General features: G+C 39.5%; 1 protein-coding gene and 1 non-coding gene across 2 annotated transcripts in view; both read left to right on the top strand.

Moving 5' to 3' along the window:
- NR5A2 (nuclear receptor subfamily 5 group A member 2) overlaps positions 1–14,635 on the top strand; it is a 155,354-nt gene that overhangs the window by 17,167 nt on the left and 123,552 nt on the right. Inside the window, exons 4-5 of the mRNA XM_073011650.1 lie at positions 425–566; positions 3,172–3,818. Coding sequence (XP_072867751.1) covers positions 425–566; positions 3,172–3,818 — 789 coding nt within the window. The remainder of the gene's footprint in view (positions 1–424; positions 567–3,171; positions 3,819–14,635) is intronic.
- On the top strand, positions 8,442–8,546 carry LOC119619828 (U6 spliceosomal RNA). The gene has a single exon (XR_005236278.1). It is a non-coding gene; the product is annotated as a U6 spliceosomal RNA (small nuclear RNA).

Genomic DNA, 14,635 nt, shown 5'->3' with positions numbered 1-14,635 from the left:
TTTCCACTGGCATTTTTCAATGGTTTATCACTGAAATTATATCAGACTACTTAAAAAACAATGCCAAAACTTTATGAGTACCTCTATCTGGAACATGTGGGATAATAGGAAAACAGATTTTTAAAAAAATTGATCAATATAGATTGTATTTTTTCTGACTGTTGGGATGAAATGGTGTGTAGCCAAATCTCCCCAAGATTTGACTTAATTCTTCAAGAATATAACTGATACCAGAAAAATCTCCACCATGGCCTGGCACAGTTTGGGAAGGTTGATGTTGCTGAAATGTAAAATAAACCACAGAACCACATAAGGGCTCAAATAGTGCAATGAAAGGATTTACTGGTGATTTTCTTAAAATGAAACAATGGAAAAGACGGATGTTAGATTTATAATACGTCTCACTATTTTCTCTGTCTTATAGGGATTTTTTAAGCGAACAGTCCAAAATAATAAAAGGTACACATGTATAGAAAACCAGAACTGCCAAATTGACAAAACACAGAGAAAGCGTTGTCCTTACTGTCGTTTTCAAAAATGTCTAAGTGTTGGAATGAAGCTAGAAGGTAAGATTCTTCTAAAGACTACTGCCTATTAAAACTCTCCAACGACATGGACTTTAAAACAACATTATACTTACAGCATGGTAACATTATTTTCCCAGGATTTTAACACTACTGACAATACTGTAAGATCTTTCTCTGTTTCGTCTGCAGAATAGTCTGAGTCTCATTTAATCATGGTGACATCTACTAGGAAGAAAATTTAAAATATTAGTTGTCTTTCCCCCCACCCCCCTTTTTTTTAGTTTGGGGAGCAGATTCATTTGACACAAAAAAGGAAAAAAGATCAGGTTATGAAAATAAGACTAAAACAATCCAACTGAAAACAAGAATAATTTGTAAAACTATTAAAAGTAAAATATCCTTTAAGTTTTTAAATCAAGATACCCTAGGAAAAGTTTGATTTCAATCCTTTTTAAAATAGGTGTGCTTGTCATAGGTGTTAACTACTAATTTCATGATTCTTAAGCAACAGTTAAAGCCTTTAATGGTGAAAAGGAGTTTCTCATGTAGGATATTTTTGGTGGTGTAGAAATGCATTTTTTTTAAAAGATAATGACTGAGGCTGCAAAATAAAAAATTGAGAATCAGGAAACATGAAAAATAATGAACTATTAAATCATTAGTGAAGATTTAACAAGAACAAGAAAGTGGCTCCTCAAAAACCACACTTGAACTTTGTTGAAAGGGCAGACCCTATACTACAATGTACAGATTGGCAGCCAGTAAAGTTAATATGTGACTGCTGTAAGTAATTTGTAGTTCATGTACTACTATGGTGTGTTGCTGCTTTCTAGCCTCTGACCTACTGGCTTTTCATGGATTAAATATACTGCAGATAAAGCAATAACAAGGGATACATATCACTGATGGTGCTAGATACAAGAGTGCATTTTATTTGATCAATGAGGCACAGGCTATTTTTATTTGGAACTTTTCTGTTGTATGGAACTCATACTTGATAGAAATACTAAAAAAAAAAAAAAAATCGTATAAATCTGCTGAATAGCTAACACACTTCTTCCGAATAGAGGTAGCCACTTTGGTTATTATGAGGACTGTTAATGTCAGTATCATTTTTAAGAGACCATGAAAGGAAATAATTGATGCTTATTAATTTTCTTATTATCAATCACTATTATTTCCCAAATAGCAAAATATTGTGGTAGATGCTTACTACAGTAAGAGACTCAGAAGATAAGTAAATGTTGTGATTTTGCATGTCATTTAATTCCTTTTCAACAAAAATAATAAGGCTGCATTTCTTTACCTTAAATAATTAAACTAACTTTCTTTTTTTTTAAATTAAGCTTTCATAATTGTAAATCACCTGTGGTACATGCTCATGCTTCCTTAGGAGTGATATGAAACAACTGAATATTCAATAAATTATCATCCAGATGAAAAACTCTTTATAATCTTGTGCAATATTCTGTATACCTAGAATTCACAATAAATTTTTAATGTGATACTAATCCTAAGATAAAAAGCTGAAAAACTTAACCTCCAGCAAGTTCAATATGTCACAAGCTATCAAAGGTCTCTAGTTTCTGTCTAATTGCCATTGGCCACTATGGACTTAGAGGGAACTGCTAACTAACTTATTAGTCATGGCCGCAGACTCCACACACCACTGTGGCCAAAGACTGTCTTGACAGCTTCTGAAATGAGTTTGTTTTAATTATGTCCAATTCTACTTAAATTAAAAGCAATAACTGGTCGTCATCTGATGTGGGCTCATCAAGTCCAGGTGAAAATGATTTTCCAAGAAGAACATGTCCCCAACCGTTTTGTAATTGCAACAAGGTAGCCAAAATGGCTTTCAGGGAGGAAGGTATCTTGTGGAAAAGTATTCACAATTTAATCAAAAAATGGGTAACTCAATTCCACACCCCCGCAAAAGAAAACCCCAAAGCAGTTTGGGTTTCCATAAGGAACTGGTATAATAAAAGCATATACTCTTAGTAGAACAACTGATACTCTTTCTTAGCAATGTGAAATATTTATTTTCTTTTTCTTTTTTTTTTTTGAGACAGGAATTTCGCTCTTATTGCCCAGGCTGGAGTGCATTGGTGTGATCTTGGCTCACTGCAACCTCCACCTCCTGGGTTCAAGCGATTCTTGTGTCTCAGCCTCCTGAATAGCTGGGATTACAGGCACCCACCACCACACCTGGCTAATATTTTGCATTTTTAGTAGAGACTGGGTTTCATCATGTTGGTCAGGCTGGTCTTGAACTCCTGACCTCAGGTGATCCACCCGTCTTGGCCTCCCAAGGTGCAGGGATTACAGGTGTAAGCCACTGCACCAGGCCTATGTGAAATATTTCTATGTCTAACAAAAATTATGAACTCTCCTCAGTCCACAAAAGGGTTAATATGTCCCTATGTAGCCAAAATATTTTTTTGATGACAACACACACTTGGAGGAAGGAATTCATAAATAAAGAGGACATGGTTTTTTGGGAAATCTTTGTGGGCTATTGTAACGAAAACAACCACACACATACCACTTCTTGTCGATTTACATTTCTAAATATCTGAAGAATGCTAATAATTTGCACCTTATTTATACCTTTCCTTCCTTCCCCCTACCCCACCCCCAACAGCTGTAAGGGCCGACCGAATGCGTGGAGGAAGGAATAAGTTTGGGCCAATGTACAAGAGAGACAGGGCCCTGAAGCAACAGAAGAAAGCCCTCATCCGAGCCAATGGACTTAAGCTGGAAGCCATGTCTCAGGTGATCCAAGCTATGCCCTCTGACCTGACCATTTCCTCTGCAATTCAAAACATCCATTCTGCCTCCAAAGGCCTACCTCTGAACCATGCTGCCTTGCCGCCTACAGACTACGACAGAAGTCCCTTTGTAACATCCCCCATTAGCATGACAATGCCCCCTCACGGCAGCCTGCAAGGTTACCAAACATATGGCCACTTTCCTAGCCGGGCCATCAAGTCTGAGTACCCAGACCCCTATACCAGCTCACCCGAGTCCATAATGGGCTATTCGTATATGGATAGTTACCAGACCAGCTCTCCAGCAAGCATTCCACATCTGATACTGGAACTTTTGAAGTGTGAGCCAGATGAGCCTCAAGTCCAGGCTAAAATCATGGCTTATTTGCAGCAAGAGCAGGCTAACCGAAGCAAGCACGAAAAGCTGAGCACCTTTGGGCTTATGTGCAAAATGGCAGATCAAACTCTCTTCTCCATTGTCGAGTGGGCCAGGAGTAGTATCTTCTTCAGAGAACTTAAGGTATGCCACCAGCTATTACAACGTACAGTACCCCTTTTAAGAGAGACCTAACTATGTTCCTAATTAATACATTCTTGGTGCTGAAAATACATTTTCCTTAATTTTCTACTTTGTATGATTTACAGAGTAGATGTAATTTTATTACCTTGACTTCAGGACTATAGCAGCTTAACTTTATGGGGCTTTGATTCTGTGTAGCTCTTAATTTAGGGGGATGGCATTTAACATAAAGTACAGGAAACTCGGGCTTTTTTTCCTAAATAGTAGAATATCTGTATTCCTTTTAATTCAGATGGTTTGTGGCTTAAAACATTTCAAGTCAATGTGAAATAGCACCTAGTAAATGATTTTTCTTGAAAATTACCAAGTAAAGAGCTATGTTATAATGGTGTCATCTTGAAGGTTTCTTTCAAAGGAAAAAATGCCAACATTTAGTAGCGTTTAGACTCTAAGGAATGAAAATGATACCACTGGTTAGTAGTATCAAGTAGGTATTTACTACTGTTTACCTTGACATTAGGTTGGTAAAGCCTTTGTTTTCGGAGCAGATTCCAATAGGATGTTTACTGTCATTGGATGGGGAATGGGCAAATGGTGAGTGCTAGTTTACTTGGCTTGGGTTGTAGTTCTCATAATCTATGTCTTGTTGATTTTAGTGGACTGGTACATCGTAAACATAGTACTTGTTTGTATAGGGATCTATGTTTAAATTCATAATTATTTTATTTCCTGAAACTTAAGTCTGAATTAATGTGGGAAAGTTATTTAGAAGTTTGGAATCTAAGAGTGGCTACCAAAACACATTTGGTAGTCAGTGGTTTCATTCCTATTTTAAAAGTGAGTCTTGGATTTGATTTCCAAGTATATTTTGTCACAAAATCAATTTCTTCTTTTTGCTGTCACAGGGAGAGATGTGGCTGCTAAATATCTGTAGCTTGTGATTACCTAGGACAGGAGATTGATTGTAAAATTTCTGAGAGAAGGAAAATGCAAACCCGACTTTTAATTTTAAGAGTTACTGTTAAATATCGTCTGTGTAAGTAGATGGTCTGGGGAATGTGGAAGCCATGAAAAATGGAAAATAATGCTTTCATAGCAGTCTACATTAAGCACTGTTCTTTGTACATGGAAGCAAAAAAGTTACCTGAACAGACCTAAATAAGTTGATAAAATTCCATCAGCACGCTGTTAAGACTGTGGACACATCCAGCTCTTTATTCCCATGTCCTTTATTGCTACACTTATAATGGCTGAAGGATACCTCAGGCTGCAAAGGGCAAGCAGAACGCACTGTGTTAGCACAATTAGGCCAGATATTTTCCGAGTATGTGTTAGTGTCTGTAACCACTTTATGATAATCAGAACATTTTTCACGAAAAAACAAACCACGCCAACACTTTCCTGATATTCTTACATTCAAAACTGTGTCCTTCATAGAACAGGTAAAGTATTTGAAAATGAAAATTTAAATGATAATTTTAGATACCATTGAAAGGTTAGGTAATGTAAAAATGAGGAAAACACAGACTTTTCACAATCAAATGAACTTGATCTGAACTCTATTTTAACCCCTTAATAATGATGTCTTCATAGGCAGGTTGTTAGACTCTCTGAGCCTTGGTTTTTCTCATGTGTAACTTGCATATGTGGTGTTTGTGGAGGAGTATTGGGAGCATAGATGTAACAGTGCTTATATTGAGGAGGTTTTCAAAGGAAAATGAGAATATGTAGATTAAGTACCCAGTATGGGAGTATGGCTTATACTACATACTCAATAAGTGGTGTTGTTTTAAATTGATATTATCATTGCTGTTTTATGAAAAATGTGCAGAATCTACATAATTTTTATATTCAGGATCAAAAACATGCAATTGTAGTCTCTTAGTTTAACATTGGCAAAAACTATTACATGTTTTATAGAGTAGTATGATTGTATTATAATTGTTTTTAATCAGTACTAATTAAGGACCTAAAATTGGCCAAGTGGTAAGTTGGGTATAAGGTAAATACAACGTTGAATAAAACAACATGTTTCCTCTCAGATTTTATAATAAGACAGTTTCATAAATAATTATTTTAAAAAATAAAGACAGCTGCAGAGAAAAAAATATATTTTACAAATCAACAAGGAAAGAAATAATGCATATTACTTTCATGTAAAAAGAAAACATTATGAAGTAAATATAGCTATCGGCAGGTAAGGCATTAAGAGGGCTGGGAAAATTTGCTTTTTCCACTATTCCTCTCTCTTCCCTCCTCTGCAGATAAATTTTACAGTGAGCTTTTTTATATAGCACGAGGTTAAATATTTGGCTAAAATATAAATATCTTTGAGAATGGGGCATATAAAAGCATTTTCAATCAATTATGGTGTTGCTTAATGCATTTATCAGTCTTTCATAAATTATGAAAAAGGAAAAAGGAAAAAAGTACAAACATGAGGGTCATCTACAAGGGGTGGGAGATGTTCTCAGAAGAGAAAGATAATTTTGACCCACTTCACAGTTTGCCTTCGGCTTACATTAAGCAGGAGTGATTTAAGTATTTTTCAGTGAGCAAAAAGTAGAATTCAGAAACACTTAAGGATAGTTTCAGTAGAAAGTTGGGAGGTGACTACTGACATTTGGAAGAATTCCTTTTCTTTTCATTTATAAATTTACTTTGTCAGAAAGCAAACCAACTCATTTGAAACCAGCGAGACATCTCTAGGGCTGTGGCTTTCAAATTTTTTAACCGTGACCCGCAGTAGGAAATGTATTTTACAGTGGGTGGGACATAGCGTACCAAACATATCACACAGGCGCACACACACAGAGATGCACAAACACACAGACACACACAACTAAACCAAAGTTTCACCAGATAGTACATAACCTACAAGTGATGCACTCAGATATTTTCTATCTATTCTACTTTAGTCTAATTTATTTTTTGTTTTTTACAAAATTCTGGTCACAACTCACTAAATTGGTTTCATGGCCCATTAATGAGGCATGACCTGCAGGAAACCTTGCTGCTCTAGAGGAGGTTTTATCGGCCATCCATTGGCATTGCCTACCTGCTACGACTAAGGATAATAACTCTGAAAAAAAGGTCTCTTCCTCCTGGCATGGCCTATGAGACATCCTTGAAACCCACAGTCTGAGTCCCCACCCTATCTTTCTGTAAAGGTTGTAATTTAAAAATACCATTTAGGAAGATAAATGCTCTTTTTTATTCAATTTGATTTTAATTATTTTTGTAGAGAAAGGAGTCTCACTATGTTGCCCAGGCTAGTCTCAAACTCCTGGGTTCAAGCAATCCTCCTGCCTTGGCCTCCCAAAGTGCTGGGATTACAGACAGGAGCCATTGTGCCTGTCTTATTCATCAAATATCTGTCCTTTTCTTGGTAACTTCACAGCAAATTACCTATCAAGTGATGTACTTATTGGATAGTTTTTTTATACCTCTAAAACCCAAAGATGAAAAGTCACATATTTGCTCCTAATTAGGCAATTTTGAAATGACCTCTTGCTCACTCAGGACAAATTACACTCTCTACCATGTAGGAAAAAAAGAGAATACCGATTTCATTTGTTTGCTAGTTAAGGGAACAGTAGGGCCAGGAAATTTGGTGGGTCGTTTTGTTTTTCTATACATCTACAAGGTGTAAAAAAAGATATTCTGGTTTTCATTCAAAATATTGAAATGAAAAAGAGGAAATTACAACTCCCCAACTCTCATAGAAACCATGGAATTTCAGAGCTGGAAGATGAAAGGGAAAAGGGTAGAGGACACATGTAAGTGAGCTGCTCTGTTTTTTTAACACACTTATAAAGGACAATTCTGGTCTTCATCCAAAGTAATGGCTTGAGAAAGATGAAATTAATACTCTGAAACTTGTAGCTTTTGCAACAGCAGATGTGCATCAAAAGATACTTATTGCCTAGAAATCACAAGGTTTTTCAGAACTAGAAGAGATGTTTGAGATCATTTGACCCCACCTCTTTTTACATATGAAGAAACTGAGGCAGAAAGGAATGTAATCTGCCTAGGATTATACAGCTACTGAATGGCAGAACTGGGACTGGTAGATTCAGGTTCAAAGAAGCAGTCCTCTTGTGTGCATTCCCTCATCCCGCCATGTGCGCGCGCGCGCACACACACACACACACACACACACAAATAGACAGTGTAACCTTTGACTCCAAAAAAAAAAACAGTCCTTTGCCAGTGAAGCTAAAGCAAATCTCGAGGTTATCAGAAGTCCATCGCTACCATCCAATTACCAAATCACTAATAATCAGTGAGACAGATTTTCCCTGAGTCCAGATGACCCCCTGGGAGTGAATGAGACACTTAAAAAAGCTACGATCATTCTTTCAGGCCCCTGGGGTATCATTCAGTACAGTGGATTCAGCACTTCTGGGCCTTGAAAGAGTTTCTGAAGCATTCTCTAGTGTCTTACCCTCTGTGGATAGTTTACTCTCCTGGAGAATCTGGTTCAGTGACAGCATATGGGCTGTGCTCTGCAGTTAAAGCAGCCAAACACGATTATATCCTGTGCTCTACCAGAGGCTGGGCATGTTCAGTATGGGTTTCTTGTTATGTATGCTTGTTGAGACAGCAGAAGGAGAATGCACGGTGCTCACTTTGGTGGCACATACAATAAAATTGGTAAGATACAGAGATTAGCACGAACCCCTGCACAAAGATGACACACGCATTCATGAAACTGTCCATAAAGAAAGAGAACACAGGATTGTAACCGGGTGATAGGTGAACCACTAATTATAAAATTTTCTGATCTTTAAACCAAATCTGTTAAGTGACCTCTTGGCTGTTTCCTTGTGTTTTTAGAAATTAAGAGCTAGTTCCAGACTTTTGTATTCTGCTGAAAGAGCTGTCCTTGTGAGTCAAGAAGATTGACTTTTTTTTCAGTTATTTTTTTCCACCTGTGTCTTGAATATCTCACAAACACAAGAGCAGTGAGAAAATAATTCCCACTTTGTTAAACAGCTAATGAATCTGGAGGATCTATTTGATCTTCTAATGAGACCAGATGTCTTAAGAGAATTCTGGGAATGGATATATCAGAACTTCCCCTCGATGAATGATTCTGATACATGTACGTATTTAAAAAAATCTAAATTAATCCTGACTGAAACTCCCAACTAGCGTTTCTGTGGAAAATAGGTCTCAGAGACTCAGGGAGTTTGTGCCAAAGGAATTTAGCAGCCATGCTGAAGTCAGTTTTTAAGTGTAGCTTTATCTAAAGCGAAGGCACAAGGGAGGAGCAAACCTCCTTTTTTCCCTAGCCCATTATAGAAGCTATTTGAGCAGCATTATTTATTTATTTTTAACCTTCTAGATCCTTTTTCCTAAATCACAGTTACCTTTCCCAATACAGGCCTGTAATCTTAGACTTTATTGACTCTGCCCCAATTTTAAGCTATATTCTTTTGTAAATTTACTTAGCCCTACTACTTCTTTTTTTTTTTTTTTTTTTAAGACAGAATGTCTCTCTTTTGCCCAGGCTGGAGTGCAGTGGCATGATCATAGCTCACTGCAGCCTTGACGTTGTGGTCTCAAGCCATCTTCCCACTTTAGCTTCCCAAATAGCTGGGACCACAGGTACGTGCAACCATGCTGGCTAATTTTTTATTTTTTGTAGAGATGGGGTCTTGTGATGTTGCCCAGACTGGTCTGGAACTCCTGGGTTCAGGTGATACTCTCACGTCAGACTCCCAAAGCGCTGGAATTACAGGCATAACCCACTGTACTTGGCAGCCCTACTTTTTTTTTTTTGAGATGGAGTTTTGCTCTTGCTGCCCAGGCTAGAGTGCAATGGTGCGATCTCAGCTCACTGCAACCTCTGCCTCCCAGGTTCAAGTGATTCTCCTGCCTCAGCCTCCGGAGTAGCTGAGATTATAGCACCCACCACCATGCCTGGCTTATTTTTGTATTTTTTAGGAGAGATGGGGTTTCTCCATGTTGGTCAGGCTGGTCTCAAACTCCTGACCTCAGGTGATCCACCCGCCTCGGCATCCCAAAGTTTACAGGCATGAACCATTGTGCCCGGCCAGCCCTACTTTTCTATGGGAGAGAAAGAGAAACTGAGAGAGAGGATCCTGCTTGGTGTCTACCACATTTACTTGCCATGTGACTCTCCTTTGCCTTCTGAGAGTTGTGGTCGGGAATCATGGGTCCAACACCAGCACTCCTCATTGACTGTGATGTCACAGAGTGATAGCCACTTTGCTTATCTTTGTTTTCACTTCTCTGGATGCAAAGTAGCTAATCTGGGAAGCACAAGGATGACACAAAGAAAATAAACATTAAAGTTTGTTTTCCAGTTAAATTTTTCAATGAACATTTTCCAATCAAAATTTGATCTCAAGGCACATTAAGCCAGCTATTGCCAGTTCTCATACTCATCACAAAGTTACCAGAATGAAATAAATTGAACCTGCATAGGTTTACAAGGAAATGATAAAACTGGTGTTTCTTCCGCTGAAAGTAGATATCAAAGTGTTGGCCGGGCGCGGTGGCTCACGCCTGTAATCCTAGCACTTTGGGAGGCCGAGTGGGTGGATCACAAGGTCAGGAGATCAAGATCATTCTGGCTAACACGGTGAAACCCCATCTCTGCTAAAAATACAAAAAATTAGCCGGGCGTGGTGGCGGGCGCCTGTAGTCCCAGCTACTCAGGAGGCTGAGGCAGGAGAATGGCGTGAGAACCTGGGAGGCGGAGCTTGCAGTGAGCCGAGATCGGGTCACTGCACTCCAGCGTGGGCGACAGAGCAAGACTCCGTTTCAAAAAAAAAAAGTGTTCTGTCTTTGTGAATTTGGAGAGAATGTTGGAATCAGCAGGTTTGATACATGGTCTCTAAGGTTTCTTAAGGTGTTAGGCATCTACTTTTATATCTTTTTCCAAGCAGACCTGAAACAGAAGGCTTTGGTGTGGCTGACAGTGTTGGATGAGAATTTATGTTATTTCAGCCTTTCTTGCTTATGTATGTATATTGCGTGTGTCTGTTGTAGACTCAGAAAGCCGTTATCTTTCTTCTTGCTTTCTTCTGAGCTTTCTTCTTGCTCACAGTTCACTGAAAGAATCAGCTCTTCTCAGTCAATGCCTGTCGTGGGGCAGTGGAACATGTCCATTTACTATGGAGATGTGTATTGTTCTTTACCGGGATATCTTGAAAGTACACCAGTCACCTCAAAACTCCCATACACTAGTTACTTCTACAAAGATAAAATTTACTTTCCCTAAAATTTACTGGTTTTAATGTACAAATAATAGAACAACTCTTTCACACTTTAAAATTACCCTGTGTCGCTTTGTAATAAGCTCCTCTCCCCATCCCAGTCCCTGCCAATCCTGATCTGTTTTTGTCCTTAGAGTTGTTTTTGATACTTTTAAAAATAAGTAAATTTGCTTTATTTGTTGAGTATACATTTACAAACTGTAGACTCAGTTTAAGCTCCCTGAAGCTTGGTTTCAGCATAGTTGAGCACTAATAGTTTCCATGGAAACATATCCTCCATGGGGCACTGGGATATTTGGTAAGAGAGTAGTGATGATCGTAACTTCACACTGGGTCTGTTTGTTCACATGCCTTATGAGCTTCCTGTTCGTATTAACCTGTATGTTATCTACTGGAACCATGGGGAGAGCATGAGAATAGCAAGGCACACCCAAGAAATCCATGTTTAACTAGCTTGACCATCGTCAGGTGTCTGAATCTGAACAGTGAGAGTAGGACCACACTGCTACTGCACACCTGACTGCCTCATTCTGTGCCCCTCCAGTTCGATATAGCCTGGTTTTGCAAACTGAGACTTAAGCCTCGACAGCCAAGAGCAAGCCCTTATTCCTATTCTGATAAGGATGTACTGAATTATTTTGTATTCAGTTTCCTATGATGACCTTCTCTAATTACACAAAAGAAAACATAATGAATTTACATATCTTTGGGTCAATTTATGAAAAACCATTCTCTTCAGTAATATAAGTCCTTTAAGGCCTGTTGGAAAATGGTACAGACATGAACGTTTTCCTTGCTCTGCTCGAGGTCATATGGTAAAGGAGAAGAGAAGTAACTTTTCTTGGGCATCCACTAAGCACCTGCTCTAGTGCTAGATGCTTTCAGGCCATTTTCTAGTTTGATCTTTAGGACAGTCCTATGATGTGAGCACAGTGTATAGTCATTTGGTCAGAGTGGGTGTAAAAGACCATCGCTCTCATATAACATTCTCTGTAGAGGATACATCCATCAGTCATAATGACCCATAGCAATGTCAAGTTAATTTATTAGTAAAAGTTTGTTAAATCAATTTTTTTTTTTTTTTTTAGACAGAGTCTCACTCTGTCGCCCAGGCTGGAGTGCAATGGCACGGTCTTGGCTCACAGCAACCTCTGCCTCCCGCGTTCAAGTGATTCGCCTGCCTCAGCCTCCTGAGTAGCTGGGATTACAGGCAGGCATCACCACGCCCATCTAATTTTTGTATTTTTAGTAGAGATGGGGTTTCGCCATGTTGGCCAGGCTGGTCTCAAACTCCTGACCTCAGGGTGATCTGCCTGCATCGGCCTCCCAAAGTGCTGGGATTTCAGGCATGAGCCACTGCACCTGGCCGTAATTGTACTTTCTTTCTTTTTTTTTTTTTTTGAGACGGAGTTTCACTCTTGTCACCTGGGCTGGAGTGCAATGGTGTGATCTTGGCTCACTGCAACCTCTGCCTCCTGGGTTCAAGCAATTCTCCTGCATTCAAGCAATTCTTCTGCCTCAGCCTCCCAAGTAGCTGGGATTACAGGTGTGCGCCACCGTGCCCGGCTAATTTTTGTATTATCAGTAGAAACGATGTTTCACTATGTTGGCCAGGCTGGTCTCAAACTCCTGACCTCAGATGATCCACCCGTCTCAGCTTCCCAAAGTGCTGGGATTACAGGTGTGAGCCACCATGCTCAACCAAATTGTACTTTCAGTAAAGTACTTGACTGTTTACAAAGAACTGCCATATACATTTTTTTGGTCCTGGTCTCTGTCTTACATTTTGGAAGCATGGAGGTAACTGGCCTTTCATCAATGGTTCAGTAGTGTTGTTTTTTAAAGCCTACAACAGAACCATCTCCTATGAATTGACTCACATGTCTAAATGCCCTGTTTACAGGATGTTTTACCTGAAAGAGCAGGATATATAAAATACTTTATAATTGATAATTACCATTTTCAATATACTCACCTCTGTATCATATTCCAACAGGTCTTAAAGGACTTGTATTGTTTTTTACTAAAGAGAGTGGTTTTTCATAAGTTTACCCAAAGATACATACATTTGTTATGCTGGTTTTTTGTTTTGTTTTTGTTTTTGTTTTTGAGACAGAGTTTCACTCTGTTGCCCAGGCAGGAGTGCAGTGTCGCGATCTCGGCTCACTGCAACCTCTGCCTCCCAGGTTCAAGCGATTCTCCTGCATCAACCTCCCAAGTTGCTGAGATTACAGGCACACGCCACCATGCCCGTCTAATTTTTGTATTTTTAGTAGAGATGGGATTTCACCACGTTGGCCAGTCTGGTCTTCAACTCTTGACCTCAGGTGATCCACCTGCCTCGGCCTCCCAAAGTGCTGGGATTATAAGCATGAACCACCACGCTGGGCCGGGGTTTTTTTTTTTTTTTTTTTTTTTAACTAGAGTAGGCCCAACCAGGCACGGTGGCTCATGCCTGTGATCCCAGCACTTTAGGAGGCTAAGGTGGGAGGATCACATGAGGTCAGGAGTTTGAGACCAGCCTGGCCAACATGGTGAAACCCCTTCTCTGCAAAAAATATGAAAATTAGCCAGGTGTGGTGACGCTTACCTGTAATCTCAGCTACCTGGGAGGCTGAGGCAGGTGAATCACTTGACCTCAGGAGGCAGAGGTTGCAGTGAGCCGATATCGCACTACTGCACTCCAGCCTGGGTGGCAGGGTGAGACTTTATCTTAAAAAAAAAAAAAAAGGAGACCATCGTGGGAAACTGAAGACAAAATAATTCATTACGTCCCCATCAGAACAGGAACAGGGTCTTGCTGTTGGTTGCAGAAACTTAAGCCTCCTTTTGCAAAACCAGGCTATATGTAATTGGAGGGGCACAGAATGAGGCAGTCAGGTATGCAGTAGCAGTGTGGTCCTCCCCAGCTTGTGAATACTTGCGTAGGCTTACCTTACCCCCTCCAACCTCTCGGTGCTCAGCACTGGTTCCTACTGAACAATCGGTAGAAGCAATTTTGTCAGCTTATCTACCTAGAAGTAGCCGTATGCTTGTTTGCTGAGAATAATTAGGGTCCCTGCTTATTCCAGTACTTATGCTTCCCCAGCAGGCACACAGATTGCTCAGAGATCTTATGGAAAAGCTGCCAGTGTTACTTCCTCAGTGTGGGGGAGGTAGAGCCCACTGAGCCTGAGCCCCCGGCTCCCTCTCAGCACACTGTCATACAAAGTCACAGAATGGGTTAAAAAAAGAAAACCACACGCAGAAAACATGACGCGTATGTGACATCCCTCAACACACTTTTGAAAGACTTTCCCCTCTGAACCTATAAGGTAAAATAGATCTTTTTTATCTTCCAGGATAAATAAAGAATGATTTTGCTCTGATTTATTCTTCTGTACCTTGGGAAGTAGATCGTACAAATCTTTGAGAGTTCAACATCTATTTGCAGAATGGCTCCATGGAAATTGGCCATTTAAACTATTCTTCATGCTAAAGACGTTAAGCTCTAACCCAAGAAAACCACCCACAGCCAAGAACAACAAAAATGACATAAACCACATCACCTAACCTAGCAGCTAGGTA

Source organism: Chlorocebus sabaeus, chromosome 25 (assembly GCF_047675955.1).
Source record: "Chlorocebus sabaeus isolate Y175 chromosome 25, mChlSab1.0.hap1, whole genome shotgun sequence".
Lineage (NCBI taxonomy): Eukaryota > Metazoa > Chordata > Mammalia > Primates > Cercopithecidae > Chlorocebus > Chlorocebus sabaeus.
This window is presented reverse-complemented; position numbering and strand designations above follow the sequence as displayed.